Source organism: Tachyglossus aculeatus, chromosome 17 (genome assembly GCF_015852505.1).
Source record: "Tachyglossus aculeatus isolate mTacAcu1 chromosome 17, mTacAcu1.pri, whole genome shotgun sequence".
In the NCBI taxonomy this organism is placed as follows: domain Eukaryota; kingdom Metazoa; phylum Chordata; class Mammalia; order Monotremata; family Tachyglossidae; genus Tachyglossus; species Tachyglossus aculeatus.
Genome location: NC_052082.1, coordinates 47,610,402 through 47,625,648, shown reverse-complemented (window position 1 = coordinate 47,625,648; position 15,247 = coordinate 47,610,402). Strand labels below are relative to the sequence as shown.

Below are 15,247 nucleotides of genomic sequence, written 5' to 3'. Positions count from 1 at the left end.
GGGAAGCAGAGTGAGTAGTGGTTGGAGCGTGGACCTGGGGATTCAGAGGATCTGAGTTCTAATTTTGGCTTTGCCACTTGTCTGCTGGGAGACTTCGGGCGGCTCACTTCACTTCTCTGTACCTCAGTCACCTCATCTGTGAAATGGGGATTAAGGCTGGGAGCCCCATTGGGACATAGACTGTGTCTAATCTGATTAGTTTGTATGCACCCCAGCACTTAGAACAGTGCCTAGCCCTTAGTACAGTGCCTGGCACAAAGTAAGTGCTTAATAAAAACCATAAACAAATTAAAAGAAAGAGCACTGTACTAAGCATTGGGGTAGATAGAAGATAATCAGGTCGGGCAGAGTCTTTGTATCACATGGGACTTCCCAAGCGCTTAGTACAGTGCTCTGCACACAGTAAGCGCTCAATAAATACGATTGATGATGATGATGGGACTCTGAGTAGGAGGGAGAACAGGTACTGAATCCCCATTTTACAGAGGAGGGAACTAAAGTACAAAAGTTCAGTGACTTCTCCAGGGTCACACAGTAGAGGTGGAAAGTAATAATAATAATGGTGCTTATTCAATTATTGTTCTAAACGCTGGGATAAATACAAGTTAATCAAGTTGGACCCAATACCTGTCCCACATGGGGCTCTCCCTCTTAATCCCCATTTTGCAGATAGGTAACTGAGGCACAGAGAAGTGAAGTGACTTGCCCAAAGTCACCCAGCAGACGTTTGGCGGAGCCAAGATTAGAACACAGGTCCTCCTGACTCCCAAGCCCATGCTCTATCCACCGAGCCATGCTGCTGCTTGTAGCTGTTTGCCAGGGTTGAATTCAAATGAGGTTTTGCCTGTGGACTGAAATAGGGATTCCTCAGAGAGATGGTTCTTACTAGTTTGGACGCTACCTCTCCTGAGACTACAGCTTTAAGAGATGCCCAGGAGCAATTTACCCAACAACGTATGAACCTTGGAGGGAGACTAAGGAACCAATTCAGAGGTGGGCCTTTCCTTAGCCAAATTATTCCTAATCCTGATCTGTACACACGGGCTGAGGAAATGAGTGTAAAACTCAGTTTAGGACCCCGGGCGTGCGATTACCTAAGACAGCATTTCTGCCCCCGGCATGCCACCTTGGTAATTCTTTAGGGCCATATTCTTATTATTTCACATCTACCTTAGATTTGTTTACGTGGCTTTTAATCAGCCTCATTTATCATTTAAGCGCCCCATAGATTTACTTCCAGCAAGTGAATAGGAAACTTGAGGTAATTCCGTTTTCCCTTCTAGTCTATGATCCTCGGCCCCACTTTAGATATAAAAGAACCGTCCAAGGCAGTTATGGAATCCAGGCATTTGAGAAGCAGCCTCAGATCATCATCAATCGTATTTATTGAGCGCTTACTATGTGCAGAGCACTGTACTAAGCGCTTGGGAAGTACAAATTGGCAACATATAGAGACAGTCCCTACCCAACAGTGGGCTCACAGTCTAAAAGATGGAAGCAAGGGAGTGGATGATGATGATGATGGTATTAAGCGCTTACTATGTGCCAAGCACTGTTCTAAGCGCTGGGGTAGTTACAAGGTAATCCGGTTGCCCCACATGGGGCTCACAGTCTTAATCCCCATTTTACAGATGAGGTAACTGAGGCACAGAGAAGTGAAGTGACTTGCCCAAAGTCACACAGCTGACAAGCGCCGGAGCCGGGATTAGAACCCACGACCTCTGACTCCCAAGCCCGTGTTCTTTCCACCGAGCCACGCTGCTTCTCGGCATGGAGTGAAAATAGTATAGAAGAACAGCAACCTGTGTGTGTCTTGTGCGTTAATAGAACTGTATTGTATTGGGCCAGGAAAAGAATAGCTTTGAGTTGAAGTTGGGGGTTTAGTCGGACTCCACAAAAAGACATTTTCTCCGACGTCTTGGAAACTTGCCGTAGGAGCTGTAGAGACGCGAGGCAGAGCCGAGCCGTGGAGCCAGACTCAAAGGGCCTGGATGATAGTGGATGTCTGGCCCTCCCAAAACCCTGAATTTTTGCAGACCTACCAGTCCTGCAGAGCCTACTGGTTAAAGAGACTGCAGCTGCTTCTCTTTGAAATGGCTCTGGCTGTGCACCCATCATCATCATCAATCGTATTTATTGAGCACTTACTGTGTGCAGAGCACTGCGCTTGGGAAGTACAAATTGGCAACATATAGAGACAGTCCCTACCCAACAGTGGGCTCACACCCAGCCCGCCGGTGAGCAGGGGGAGCTTTCCCAAACTCTTCTCTGAACTGGCTTAGCTGCAACAAGCACCGGAGTGGGGAAGTGCAGAGCCACAGCAGCGAGCAGGAAAACAGTTACATCGTTATCTTGGTCTTGCTCTTTTCTTTTGACCCGGCATCTGTTTGCAGAGCACCCAGCCCTGCTCAGCTCGGCACTGTCTGGTCTAAGAATGACTTGCTGCTGGCCAGCCCGGCGAGCTTTGGGTCCGTGGACCAGCTGGATGCCGGAAGCCATGCTGTGCTGGATTAAGGCAAGGACGTAGAAGCAGGGTGGCCTAGTGGATAGAGCACGGGACGGAAGTCAGAAGGACCCTGGTTCTAATTCCAGCTCCACCTCTTATGATAGTAATAATAATGATGACATTTATTAAGCACTTACTCTGTGCAAAGCACTGCTCTAAGAGCCGGGGAGGTTACAGGGTGATCAGGTTGTCCCACGGGGAGCTCACGGTCTTCCTCCCCATTTTACAGATGAGGTAACTGAGGCGCGGAGAGGTGAAGTGACTTGCCCAAAGTCACACAGCTGACAATTGGCGGAGCCGGGATTTGAACCCATGACCTCTCCCCCTCGTCCCCTTCTCCATCCCCCCATCTTACCTCCTTCCCTTCCCCACAGCACCTGTATATATGTATATATGGTTGCACATATTTATTACTCTATTTATTTACTTTACTTGTACATTTCTATCCTATTTATTTTATTTTGTTGGTATGTTTGGTTTTGTTCTCTGTCTCCCCCTTTTAGACTGTGAGCCCACTGTTGGGTAGGGACTGTCTCTAGATGTTGCCAACTTGGACTTCCCAAGCGCTTAGTACAGTGCTCTGCACATAGTAAGCGCTCAATAAATATGATCGATTGATTGATTGACCTCTGACTCCAAAGCCCGGGCTCTTTCCACTGACTCACGCTGCTTCTCTTGTTTTCTGCCAGGTGACCTTGGGCAAGTCACTTCACTTCTCTGTGCCTCAGTTACCTCATCTGTAAAATAGCGATTAAGACTGTGAGCCCCAGGTGGGACACGGGCACTGTCCAACCTGATTACCGTGTATCTACCGCAGCACTTAAAACAGTGCCCGGCACATAATAAGCGCTTAACAAATGCCATTAAAAAAAGTGCTCGTGGGTGGGGGCTGACGTCCAAGGCCCCCAGGCTAAGGGCTCTCTGCCATTGCAGTCTCCACCCAGGGCTGGCATAGAGAAGCAGCGTGGCTCAGTGGAAAGAGCCCGGGCTTTGGAGTCAGAGGTCATGGGTTCGAATCCTGGCTCCGCCACATGTCTGCTGTGTGATCTTGGGCAAGTTACTTAGCTTCTCTGAGCCTCAGTTACCTCATCTGTAAAATGGGGATTAAGACTGTGAGCCCCACATGGGACATACGTTGTATCCCCCCCAGCGCTTAGAACAGTGCTTTGCACATAGTAAGCGCTTAACAAATTCCAACATTATTATTATTATCCAGGCGTAGCCAAATGGAGCACATTTGCCTCCCAGTCATTCCCCATCCCACATCCCTCTCGTCTTTGCAGTTTTGGCCTGTTGCTGGGAACAGAGTGCAGGAAGGGCGTGGAACAACAGCCCCAACCCAACCAGCTCAGATTCCGAAAGTCAGGAAGGGGAGAGAAGCGGGAGTGGTGGACCACCCCCTCCCTCGTCCTCTCCTCCCCTTCTCCCGGCCCCCAAATCCTCCGCAGCAACAGAGCCTACCTGGGCCGAGCTGCCCCAGCTGCGACCAGAAAGCACCACCCATCCCGGGGCCCAGCTGAGGTATTCATCCACACGGTGGTTCTGCTCAGAAAGGCATATCAGGGCCAGGGGGGTCTTCTCACCGGGTGCTGGGGAGACGCTCCAGTGTCGCCGTAACCAGGGCAACAGGCCCGTGGGGGGTCTTACCCGGCTCTGGTGCCAGGTCCGACTCTTCCACGGGACCCGTGGGATTTTTTTATGAGAGCAAGTTGAGGCTGCATCATGCCCCTGGCTTTTAGTTTGAGTGTTCCTGGCCCAACCCGTGTCCTGAATTCCCAAGAGCTCTAGCCACTGCCACGCCATGTCTGGTTCTCTCCGACAAACAAAGTAATAAGCCAAAATCCAACAGAATAAAGGCTAAACTGGAGAAGAGGAAGGAAGATACTTCCGAATGGGAAATCCTAGATGAATTCCTCCTGCCGTCCTGGTGGCCTTCCCAGATATTAGAGAAGCAGCGTGACTCAGTGGAAAGAGCATGGGCTTTGGAGTCAGAGGTCATGGGTTCAAATCCCACTCCGCCACTTGTCAGCTGTGTCATTTTGGGCAAGTCACTTAACGTCTCTGGGCCTCAGTTACCTCATCTGGAAAATGGGGATTAAGACTGTGAGCCCCCCGTGGGACGACCTGATCACCTTGTAACCTCCCCAGCACTTAGAACAGTGCTTTGCACATAGTAAGCGCTTAATAAATACTATTATTATTATTGTTATTATTATCATATTGGAACATCCTGAATCCCGACTTCCAAAGACTCCCTTCTGGTTTCTCCCTTCTCAGTGTCCTTTTACCACCCCGAGCCTTGAGGATGGAAGAGGGCAAAGCAAGTCCCTAATTGGGTTGTTTTTTTTCTGGCTCCCAGTGTAGCAGAATCACCAGTGAATTGTGCATCGGGGATGGTGCATCGTAGTGGGCAGGGGTGGGAAGACTGCCAGTGGCAGCCTGGCAACTGATCTGGCCACCAGTTTACACTTCTGATGGTTATTTCAAATATCTAAGTCTCTCATTCCAGTTTTCAAACACATGTGCAAACTCTCCAAACTCTGAGGGTTCTACTTATCTTCATCTCTCTGGAAAACAGTGGTGGGCACGCATTTCTCACAAACATTGCCCAGGATACCTCGTTGTTGGGAAAATGGCTGCCCTTGTGCCTATTGTGCCACGATGCAGTATTCCAGGCAGTTTCTTTCTTAAACTTGTAGATTTTCTTTTGTGTAGGCGTAGTGGATGGTTGAGTTATACCCATCTATGTGCTAGGGAGTGATTGGGCTTCAGTCTGTGTACTCTCTGCATTTACCTCTTGAATGAACCTGCAGGCAGTCCATGCTCATTTATTTTACCGAGGTGACATATATGACAACCTGTTAGGTTAGGAGACATGAGGTACTGGAAAGCTGTGGTCTTTGGGAATGAAACTTACCACTTGGGAGAGCCTCAAGCAAGACACTGAAGGGCATACCTTCTCCAAGCAAAATATGAGGTCATTGGTACCCATCAAAAAACCCCAGGTGGCCAGAAAATGGTTTATCTGACATAGTAACGTCAAAAAGCTCACCTGGTTTTCCGTTGAAAATGGTGGCTTCAGCTTGAGTTCAGCCCACCGTGTCTCGGGAGGTGATGATCTCTGAGGGGATGTGAATAGCTGTAGTTAACTGGAATCAGATGGCTGCTAGAAGTCCCCGGTAAGATTTGTACTGAGTCTGCATCAGGAACTCCATTCCCTGATGGCCAGCCTTAAAGCCTGCCTGCTTCTAGCTTCCCCCCCAACCCTATTTCTTATTTTCTTTCCCCTGCGCTGTTTTGGGCCATAAACCTTTGCCGAAAGGAATTCGAGGTGTCCGTAAGAGCACCTTCGACTGTTTCCCCCGCTGTCGTCACCAGTGTCGTCTTTTGGATAAGTGGGAAGAACTGCGGGGACGCGGGCACCTCCTCTAAAAGCGAGCCAAGGCCATCGCAGAGTTTTCCCCCGGGTCGAGTAACCCCCGCTGCCTTTTGTTTCCCTCCAGGCATTGACAAGGAGAATGTGGAGCTGTCTCCGACCACTGGCCACTCCAACAGTGGGAGGACGCGTCATGGGTCCGCAAGCCAAGTGCAGAAGCAGCGAAGCGCCGGCAGTTTCAAACGTCACAGTATCAAGAAGATCGTGTGAAGCTTTTTTTCCTCCTCTCTTCTTCTCCTCGCCCCCCTCCCTCCCCCTTTTCGTTTTTTTTTCTTTTTTCGGAAAACAGACTTAACCGTATGTGGGCTTCTCACTAGTGACCACTCCCGCCACCACCTCCAGTCGTGATGCTGCACTTTCCACATTGCCATTCGGTCAGCCACGTTGCCAGACGATCAACTCTTGAAGCAGTGCCCGGCTCGAATGTCCCCTTTTCTTCCTCGATTCCACCGTCCGTCCCTCCCTCCACACAACCGTTAGTGTCATCCTGTTGGTTTAAGCCAGTGTTTCTGAACAACTCCAGTGAGCAGTTGGAAGATTAGGAAACTTGGAAAAGGATCTTTTAAATGAGGGGAGAGGCTAGGGTTTTTTGAACAGTGCTCTTGAGGTTTGAAAGCCATTTGTCATATAGTTCGACCTTGCTTCTCTCCTTCACCCCGTTTGTCTTCTAAAGAAAAGTGATGGTCGTATTTGCACACTTTTCTAGTTAGCGGCTTTCTGGAAAAAAAAAAATGGCGTGACCCCACTTTACTTCAGTCTGATTCTTTGTCAAGGACTTTTTTTCCACTATCCAAAGTCGAAAGAATCCCAGGCATTGTGCCTCGATGGCATGTCACGCTGTAAGCCAAACCAGAAGAGGTACTTTTAAGAAGACTGTGCATTTTGTTGTATGTTCTTGAGAAAATATTTCTTGGGCTTTAGCAATAATTACAAGAGGGAGAAGTGTTCTCGCACACATCTTTCCATTCCCCAACTCTAAAGTCGACCTGCCTGGGGCTGAATAGAAGACCTGGTGGAATGCACGCTGGGGCGGGCTGGTTCTGGTATTTTTTCCCCAGATATTCCTCTGTTAAACTTTGAATTTACAAACACAGTTCTGCTGTGAATTCAGGCCAGTCAAAACGGAGCATGCCTACATGTTTCTACCTGTCCCTTCCTCTTCTCCTTCCTCCTGCTTAATGCCGTCTCAGATTCCCGTCTGCAACTAATTCCAGGATAGCCTGTGAAGTCGGAGGTGGAGATTACCAAAAGGGAATTCTCATCTACGTTGGCATTTAATTAAGGAAATTTCGATCTCCCCTCCCAGTGAGCATGTGCTCTTGAGCGCAGTGAAAATGGTACGAGATTTTTTTTTTTTGGAGGGGGTGATTAACTGACACTCCTGCTTTCCTTTACTGAAATGCAGCCTCAGACAGCGTATGCAGTGCAATTTATGTTAGCGATTTTCATGGTAAGTTGTGTTGTGGAATTGTAGTTCGAATTTGGGGAAAAAACAAACAGAAAAAAAAAAACGTAGCGGGGTGGGGCGTGGAGTTGATGCTGACTTGAGACTGCATCCATTCACTGTGAAAGCCCGGTCACCCTGTAGTAGAGAAGTAGCAAGGCGGGGCGAAGAGGTGCTGCCCATGCCCCGGCTCTGCCGGACGGTTGGCAAACAGCCCCAAGAGACTCAAGACTCAAGACTGGGGTGTTTTGAAATCCCCCTGACAGTCGAGGGTTCAACTTTAGGGCTACGGTTACGTTTACTGCAAAAGGTATCGTCGGCCTCCCAGCACCGGGTCCCTGGCGCGTGCACGTCCGTACTTTTAACACTTCACGAAAGGCTCTGGAGGCAAGAAATCCCTTTGGGCGGTTTATTTTGTGTTTGGTTTTCTGTTTGTTTCCTTCCTCTAGTGCTCCCTCATTAGTGGCTCTTAGTGAACCCGATTCCACAGCTAAGTTAATAGAGAATGGTACAAGTAAGTGTTCAGATTTTAATAATATAGCACATAATCCACATTTACTCACAAAGTAACAGCGTAACAAGTTGATGTAAATAAAAACTTGCCTTTATTGTATTCTGAGAATAACGGTTTTTCTTTTTATTTGTTTACAGTCCTGGAAAAACTATGAACACAAACTTAATATGCAAATAGTTTGCCAAAATAAGAGAGGACGTAGCGTTAGTTATATCGAAGTAGGTAGCGTGGGGAAATACTGACGACTTGTGCAATTTCAGCAAACTTTTTCCAACGGGAAATTCTTGATCCTATAGAAGCTGCAGTAGAAATGTAATCATTCAGAGGGCCTAACCCGACGAAGGCGCTAGGTAGGAGCATTTAGAACTGGATTTTGGAATAGGCCAGTGACCCGTGGCCAGGTACTGAACTATCGTGTGTGTATGCCCTCTTGGTTCTCCCACCCAGCTGGTTAGGTGCTAGTCCCGATCAATCAGTGTAAGACTTCGATGATTTTCATTCAGGCTCATCTTAGGTAGTTTTTTCTAAGAGTTTAGGTATCTGAGGATGAAGACTAGGATGCTGTTTAATTCTTCCTTCGAAAGAGAATTTGAACAATTTGCCATGCTCGATTATGCTAGAGAAAATGTTAGCTTTTTAACCCATTTGACTTGTTCCCGCCCCGTGCCCGTTTTCTAAGGCACTGATTCCCTAACTTTGATTTAAGGATTCATTCCCCTCAGCGTTCTCTCGTGTCAGGTGATGAATGTGGCCCGGATCAGAAGTGAAGTGCACCAAAGTTTATGTGATTGACAAGCGTTTATCTTAGGGAACTGAAAACCAATTTAGGTGCAGGATATCTCCAATCGCATAACAGTGCCGGGACAACTGAGGGAAACTAAGATTTTTCCAGGTGACTAAAACGAATGTTGTGTAAGTTTGGCCACGAAATGGAACTTTCTCACAAATCTTCTTCCGTGAACAAATTAAACCATTTTTTTCAGACCTGGTACTTGAAATCTATTGTTTGACTATTTGAATCTTAGAGCATGTTACTCGTTGTGCATTACCCAAGACGTATAAAATCCAAAAAAAAAGAAAAAAAGAAACCATTAATAATTTCCCTTGTTTTCCTTTTTGAAGGGAAGGGAGGCTAACTCAGTTATATTGTAATAGTGCATAACCTATTAAACCAATGGCTCAACTCTCATTTGCATGCACTTATTTTCAGTAAAAGAGAAATATTTTGTTAGGTTTTGGGAACTGAGCTTTTGGGAAAAGTTGCCATCGCTCTACCCCTAACTGATCGGTAGGTTTTTAGGGCTTTCTGTTCTAGGGTTTTATTTTACTTTTGATTTTTTACTTTATTTTTCCAGACGTATTGAAGCATGTCTTATTAAAATGTTATGCAACAGACTTACCACTGAAAGGTCACTCAGTGTCAGCCACATGATTTTTTTTTAATGCAGTATATTCACCTGTAAATAGTTTTTGTGTAAAATTTGACAGAAAAGTATATTTACTACACTGTAAATACATGTGACGATATATTGTATTATTTTGCTTTTTTGTAAAGCAGTTAGTTGCTGTACATGGATAACATACAAATTTGATTATTCTCGTGTTAGTATCGTTAACTTCTGTCTCCTTCCCGCGACTGCGTTGTCATTTAAAGAAATGCTGTGTACTATAAACTTACATGGTGTATGATCACTTCCTCCTCTTTCCATCTCGGCCTAAACTTTGACAATGTTTCCTTATCTACAATCCTGTTAAAACCGTAAGCGAACGTTACGCCAGCAGGGGAAATACTGCCGAAAAAAAGCCAGAATTGGTCGTTGTAGGTAAGACTGTAGAAGTCACGGTCTCAAACCATTGTTGTTCTCCACCCCATTACCTTCCTCATGTATGTACTTCCCCTTTTTTTGGAAGTAAATTGTAAATTCAGCCTACTCTAAGAGTCGCAGAGTTTTTTTGGTACTTTGTCGATCGACTAATGGTCTTTACTGAGCGCTTACTTGTACAGAGCGCCACGCTAAGTGCGTCAATAAGGGTGATGTGCTGTTGGGTCTGATTTTATTTGGCGGTGACCAGTGTTCATTCGTCGCCTTAAGGGGAGGCTTCTGTCACTTAGCGGGATAAAGGCACTAACTCTTCCCCAATCCTTCCTCGCCTCCTCCTCCGCATCCCGGACTTTACTATATACAGATATTTTCTAGGAGGTGAAAGTAGACTTGGTCACTGACTGAGACGCTTTGAACCGCCCTGGGTGGTCCTAATGAATCAGGAGGAGGGGCTGCAAGTGTTGAAGAAATCTGTTTCCAGTTGCCTCATACAGTATAAATGAGAATTTGCACGAGGTCAAATGAAAGAGTCTTTTCTCCTTTAAAGATGGTGCTTTATGGAAGGAAATTTAGGCTTGGCTATACCATCCTGTAAATTCTCAGGCCCTTGGGCAAGGTCTGTGGCCTAGTGGATCCAAAAAAGGTCCACATTAGGTCTGGGAACACCACCACCAGCGCTCTACGGCAATTCCTGCTGAAAACTTCAGCGAATACTCCTTTCCTCCAGTTTTCCCGAGGGAAGTGAACACTCCCAGTTGGGAAGTTGAGATATGTGAAAATTCTTGGGCGAGAGGCAGAATCTTCACCTAATGTTTTTCCTCCAATTCTCCAGAGGGAAGTGAACACTCCAATTGGGAAGATGGGATAATGAAAATTCCCAGGAACATCTGTAGAGTAAAAGCGATAATGCCTGTATCTACATTCTCCTAGATTGTGAGTCATTTCACAGGTACCTACGGCGGTAGGAGGTGACGTATTATTGTACTCCCCCAAGCACTTAGTACAGTGCTCTGCACACCGTAAATGTTCAATAAATACCATTGGTTGATTGATTAAGCGAAACCTAGATAAGAACCTTTACCCAGGATCCATTCCCCCCAAAAAAGTCTTCCTTTTGATACGCTAATTTATTTTCCTTTAGTTTTGACACCTGCCTGATCCATCAGAAAAGGTTAGCATTAGCTGGAGTATTTAGGCTTTGCTATTTTAGGGGCATTAAACCTCACTCAGTAATGACTTGGTAACATCTAATTGTAGAACTGTAATTCTATTCCAAGTCTTTTTCCAAAAAATACATTTTTCCCTTGCCAGCTTTTTAACCAGAACATTATTAATAATAGTAATAATAGTAACTGTGGTATTTAAGTGCTTACTATGTGCCAGGCACTGTACTAAGCGCTGGGGTGGAGCAGAGCATTTCTCTGTCTCCCCCTTTTAGACTGTGATTCCACTGTTGGGTAGGGACTGTCTTTATATGTTGCCAACTTGTACTTCCCAAGCGCTTAGTACAGTGCTCTGCACAATCAATCAACCAATCAATCGTATTTATTGAGCGCTTACTGTGTGCACACAGTAAGCGCTCAATAAATACGATTGATTGATTGATTGATACCAGCAAATCGGGTTGGACACGGTCCCTTTCCTATGTGGGGCTCACCGTCTAAATCCCCATTTTACAGATGTGGTAACTGAGGCACAGAGAAGTGAAGTGACTTACCCAAGTCACACAGCAGACAAGTGGTGGAGCCGGGATTAGAACCCATGACCTCCAGACTCCAGGCCCAAGCTCGATCCGCTCCACCATGCCGCTTCTGGGACACCACTAGTCGGCTGTGTGACCTTGGGCAAGTCACTTCCCTTCCTCCGTGCCTCAGTTCCCTCATCTGCCAAACGGAGGTTCAATATCATTCCCCCTCCTACTCAGACTGTGAGCCCCACGTTGGACCTGAGTATCAATCAATCAATCAATCGTATTTATTGAGCGCTTCCTGTGTGCAGAGCACTGTACTAAGCGCTGGGGAAGTCCAAGTCGGCAACCTATAGAGACGGTCCCTACCCAACAGTGGGCTCACGGTCTAGAAGTATCTTGCATCTACCCCAGCTCTCAGTAAGCGCACATAGCGCTTAACAAGTACCACGCTTAACATTTAGTGCTGTTATTTTTTATTATTATCATCATTATTCTTATTATAAGGGCAGGGTGAGTTCCAGCTGCTTCTGCGGCCTCCCAAACATATAGCGTGTGCTGTGTAGTGACCCATGGCTCCGTGGGGACAGGTGGGACCAACGAGATATCTGGCGGCCACTCTCCCTCCCTCTAGCTTTGTACCTTCCCTTCCTCCACTATTTGGGGTCATTCTAAAGAGGCCTGAGAAGGGGGATGAGAGACTGGACAGAGGGAAAACTTAGGAAATAGAAACTGCAGCGGCGTCAATGATCACATTTTACCTTTAGAAATCATCTGAAAAGGCTACACGGTTGACAGAGGCATTCTGCTGGACTTAAACGGCATTCTGCTGAAGCAGAACGGCCGAGTAACCCTTCCCCACAGCACCTGTATATATGTTTGTACATATTTATTACTCTATTTTACTTGTACATATCTATTTATTTTATTTTGTTAGTATGTTTGGTTTTGTTCTCTGCCTCCCCCTTCTAGACTGTGAGCCCGTTGTTGGGTAGGGACCGTCTCTACATGTTGCCAACTTGGACTTCCCAAGCGCTCAGTGCTCTGCACACAGTAAGCGCTCAATAAATACGATTGATTGATTAAATAGAGCACGGGCCTGGGACTCAGAAGGACCTGGGTTCTAATCCCGGCTCCGCCGTTTGTCTGCCGTGTGACCTTGGGCAAGGCATTTTACTTCTCTGTGCTTCAGTTACCTCGTCTGTAAAATGGGGATTAAAACCGTGAGCCCCCATGGGGGGCAAGGCACTGTGTCCAACCTGATTCGCCTGCATCTACCCCAGTGCTTAGAACAGTCCTTGACATACAGCACGCACTTAATAAATACCATTGTTCATTCTTGGCACGGTGCATTGCATTTGATAGGCATTCGGTAAATACCACCATCATTACCACTCTTTGGAATGGGTAGCTTTCCTTAGCTAGGTCAAACATTGTGGGAACCCTCCGGTGGAGATCCTCCCGGCCTTTGGGCCAGTCACTTAACTTCTCTGTGCCTCTGTTGCCTCATCTGTAAAATGGGGATAAAAACTGAGCCCCACGTGGGACACCCTGATTCTCAGTGGAAAAAGCAAGGGCTTTGGAGTCGGAGGTCATGGGTTCAAATCCTGGCTCCGCCAACTGCCAGCTGTGTGACTTTGGGCAAGTCCCTTCACTTCTCTGTGCCTGTTACCTCATCTGTAAAATGGGGATTAAAACTGTGAGCCCCCCGTGGGACAACCTGATCACTTTGTAACTTCCCCAGTGCTTAGAACAGTGCTTTGCACATAGTAAGCACTTAATACCATCATCTAACTTGTACTTCCCAAGTGCTTAGTACAGTGCTCTGCACACAGTAAGCGCTCAATAAATATGATTGATTGATTGATTTAGAGAAGCAGCGTGGCTTAGTGGCAAGAGCCCAGGCTTGGGAGTCAAAGGTCATGGGTTCTAATCCCGGATCTGCCACTTGTCAGCTGTGTGACTTTGGGAAAGTTACTTAACTTCTCTGTGCCTCAGTTCCCTCATTTGCAAAATGGGGATGAAGACTGTGAGCCCCAGGTGGGACAACCTGATGACCTTGTATCTCCCGCAGCGCTTAGAACAGTGCTTGGCACATAGTAAGCGCTTAAAAAAAATAATAATGGCATTTGTTAAGCGCTTACTATGTGCAAAGCACTGTTCTAAGCGCTGGGGAGGTTACAAGGTGATCAGGTTGTCCCACGGGGGGCTCACAGTCTTAATCCCCATTTTACAGATGAGGTAACTGAGGCCCAGAGAAGTGAAGTGACTTGCCCAAGGTCACACAGCAGACAGGTGGCGGGGCTGGTATTCGAACCCATGACCTCTGACTCCAAAGCCCTTGCTCTTTCCACTGAGCCACGCTGCTTAACAAACACCATCATCATCTTTGCATCGCCCCCAGTGCTTAGAACAGTGCTTGGTACATAGTAAGCACTTAACAAATGCCATCATCATTATTATTATTAATAGACTAGCAGGAGACATGACACTCGCCAGCCTATAAAAGTCAAGGTTCGTTGATGTTAGGGAAATTAGATGGTCTTTCTGAAAGACAATAGTTTCCGGCCTCATCGGATGCTGAGGTGGATTATTTTATTTTGTTAGTATGTTTGGTTTTGTTCTCTGTCTCCCCCTTTTAGACTGTGAGCCCACTGCTGAGTAGGGGCTGTCTCTATATGTTACCAACTTGTACTTCCCAAGCGCTTAGTACAGTGCTCTGCACACAGTAAGCGCTCAATAAATATGGATGATGACGAGGATCATCATCATGTCGTATTTATTGAGCGCTTACTATGTGCAGAGCACTGTACTAAGCTCTTGGGAAGTACAAATTGGTAACATATAGATGAGGATCAAGCCCGAGTGAGGGGGTTACAGTCCCCAGCCTGGGGTGAAACGGGACGGGCAGCCCTTAGTCTCCCTGCCAGGTGCCTGAATAAGTCAGCCTTTCTCCGCAGACAGGAGCACGACGGCAGTTGGGCCGCTCTTTGGACATCACGGAGAAATCGGGAGGCCAGGGTGAAAGCCGGTTTTACCGCAGGACTTGGGTAAGGATAATTGAGTGGGTTATCGCTCATCTCTTTGCATGTAGTAAGCACTTAATAAATACCATCATGAGGAGGAGAGGAGGCCTCTAAGCTGTCAAAATGGTCAGGAAATCCCGGTCTTAGAGCTCCCTCTGATGTTCACTGGACATCGAAGGGAGGGAGGGAGACCGTTCTGCACACCCAAATTCTGCCTCTTTTGGCTAAAACACTGTTAGGGAGCTAGGGACCATTCACTTGTCTGCTGTGTGTGACCTCGGGCAAGTCGCTTCACTTCTCCGTGCCTCCGTTTCCTCATCTGTAGAATGAGGATTGAGACTGGGAGCCCCACGTGGGACAGTCTTTTAGACTGGGAGCCCACTGTTGGGTAGGGACTGTCTCTATATGTTGCCAACTTGGACTTCCCAAGCGCTTAGTACAGTGCTCTGCACACAGTAAGCGCTCAATAAATACGATTGATGATGATGATTGATGGTGACAGGGACTGTGTCCAACCCGATTTGCTTGTAGCCACTCCAGCGCTTAGTACGGTGCTTGGCATACAGTAAGTGCTTCACAAATACCATCATTATTCACCTAATGACAGAAGCCTGTTTGGACAGTCGGAAGAAACCCCATGCACAGATGCCTGGCGGCCTACACTGTGAATACTACAACCAAACACTTTCCTTCATAATAATAATACTAATGTTTATGAGCTTACTTCGTGTCAAGCACTGTGCTAAGCACTGGGGTAGATACGAGCTAATCAGGTTGGACACAGAGAAGCAGCGTGGCTCAGTGGGAAGAG

At 46.8% G+C, this 15,247-nt stretch overlaps 1 protein-coding gene across 1 annotated transcript in view; it reads left to right on the top strand.

Annotated features, from left to right (window-relative positions):
• NF1 (neurofibromin 1) overlaps nucleotides 1–9,831 on the top strand; it is a 203,379-nt gene extending 193,548 nt beyond the window's left edge. The window contains exon 58 of the mRNA XM_038758896.1: nucleotides 6,010–9,831. Coding sequence (XP_038614824.1) covers nucleotides 6,010–6,152 — 143 coding nt within the window. The 3' untranslated portion in view covers nucleotides 6,153–9,831. The remainder of the gene's footprint in view (nucleotides 1–6,009) is intronic.
• The last annotated feature ends 5,416 nt before the right edge of the window (nucleotides 9,832–15,247 follow it).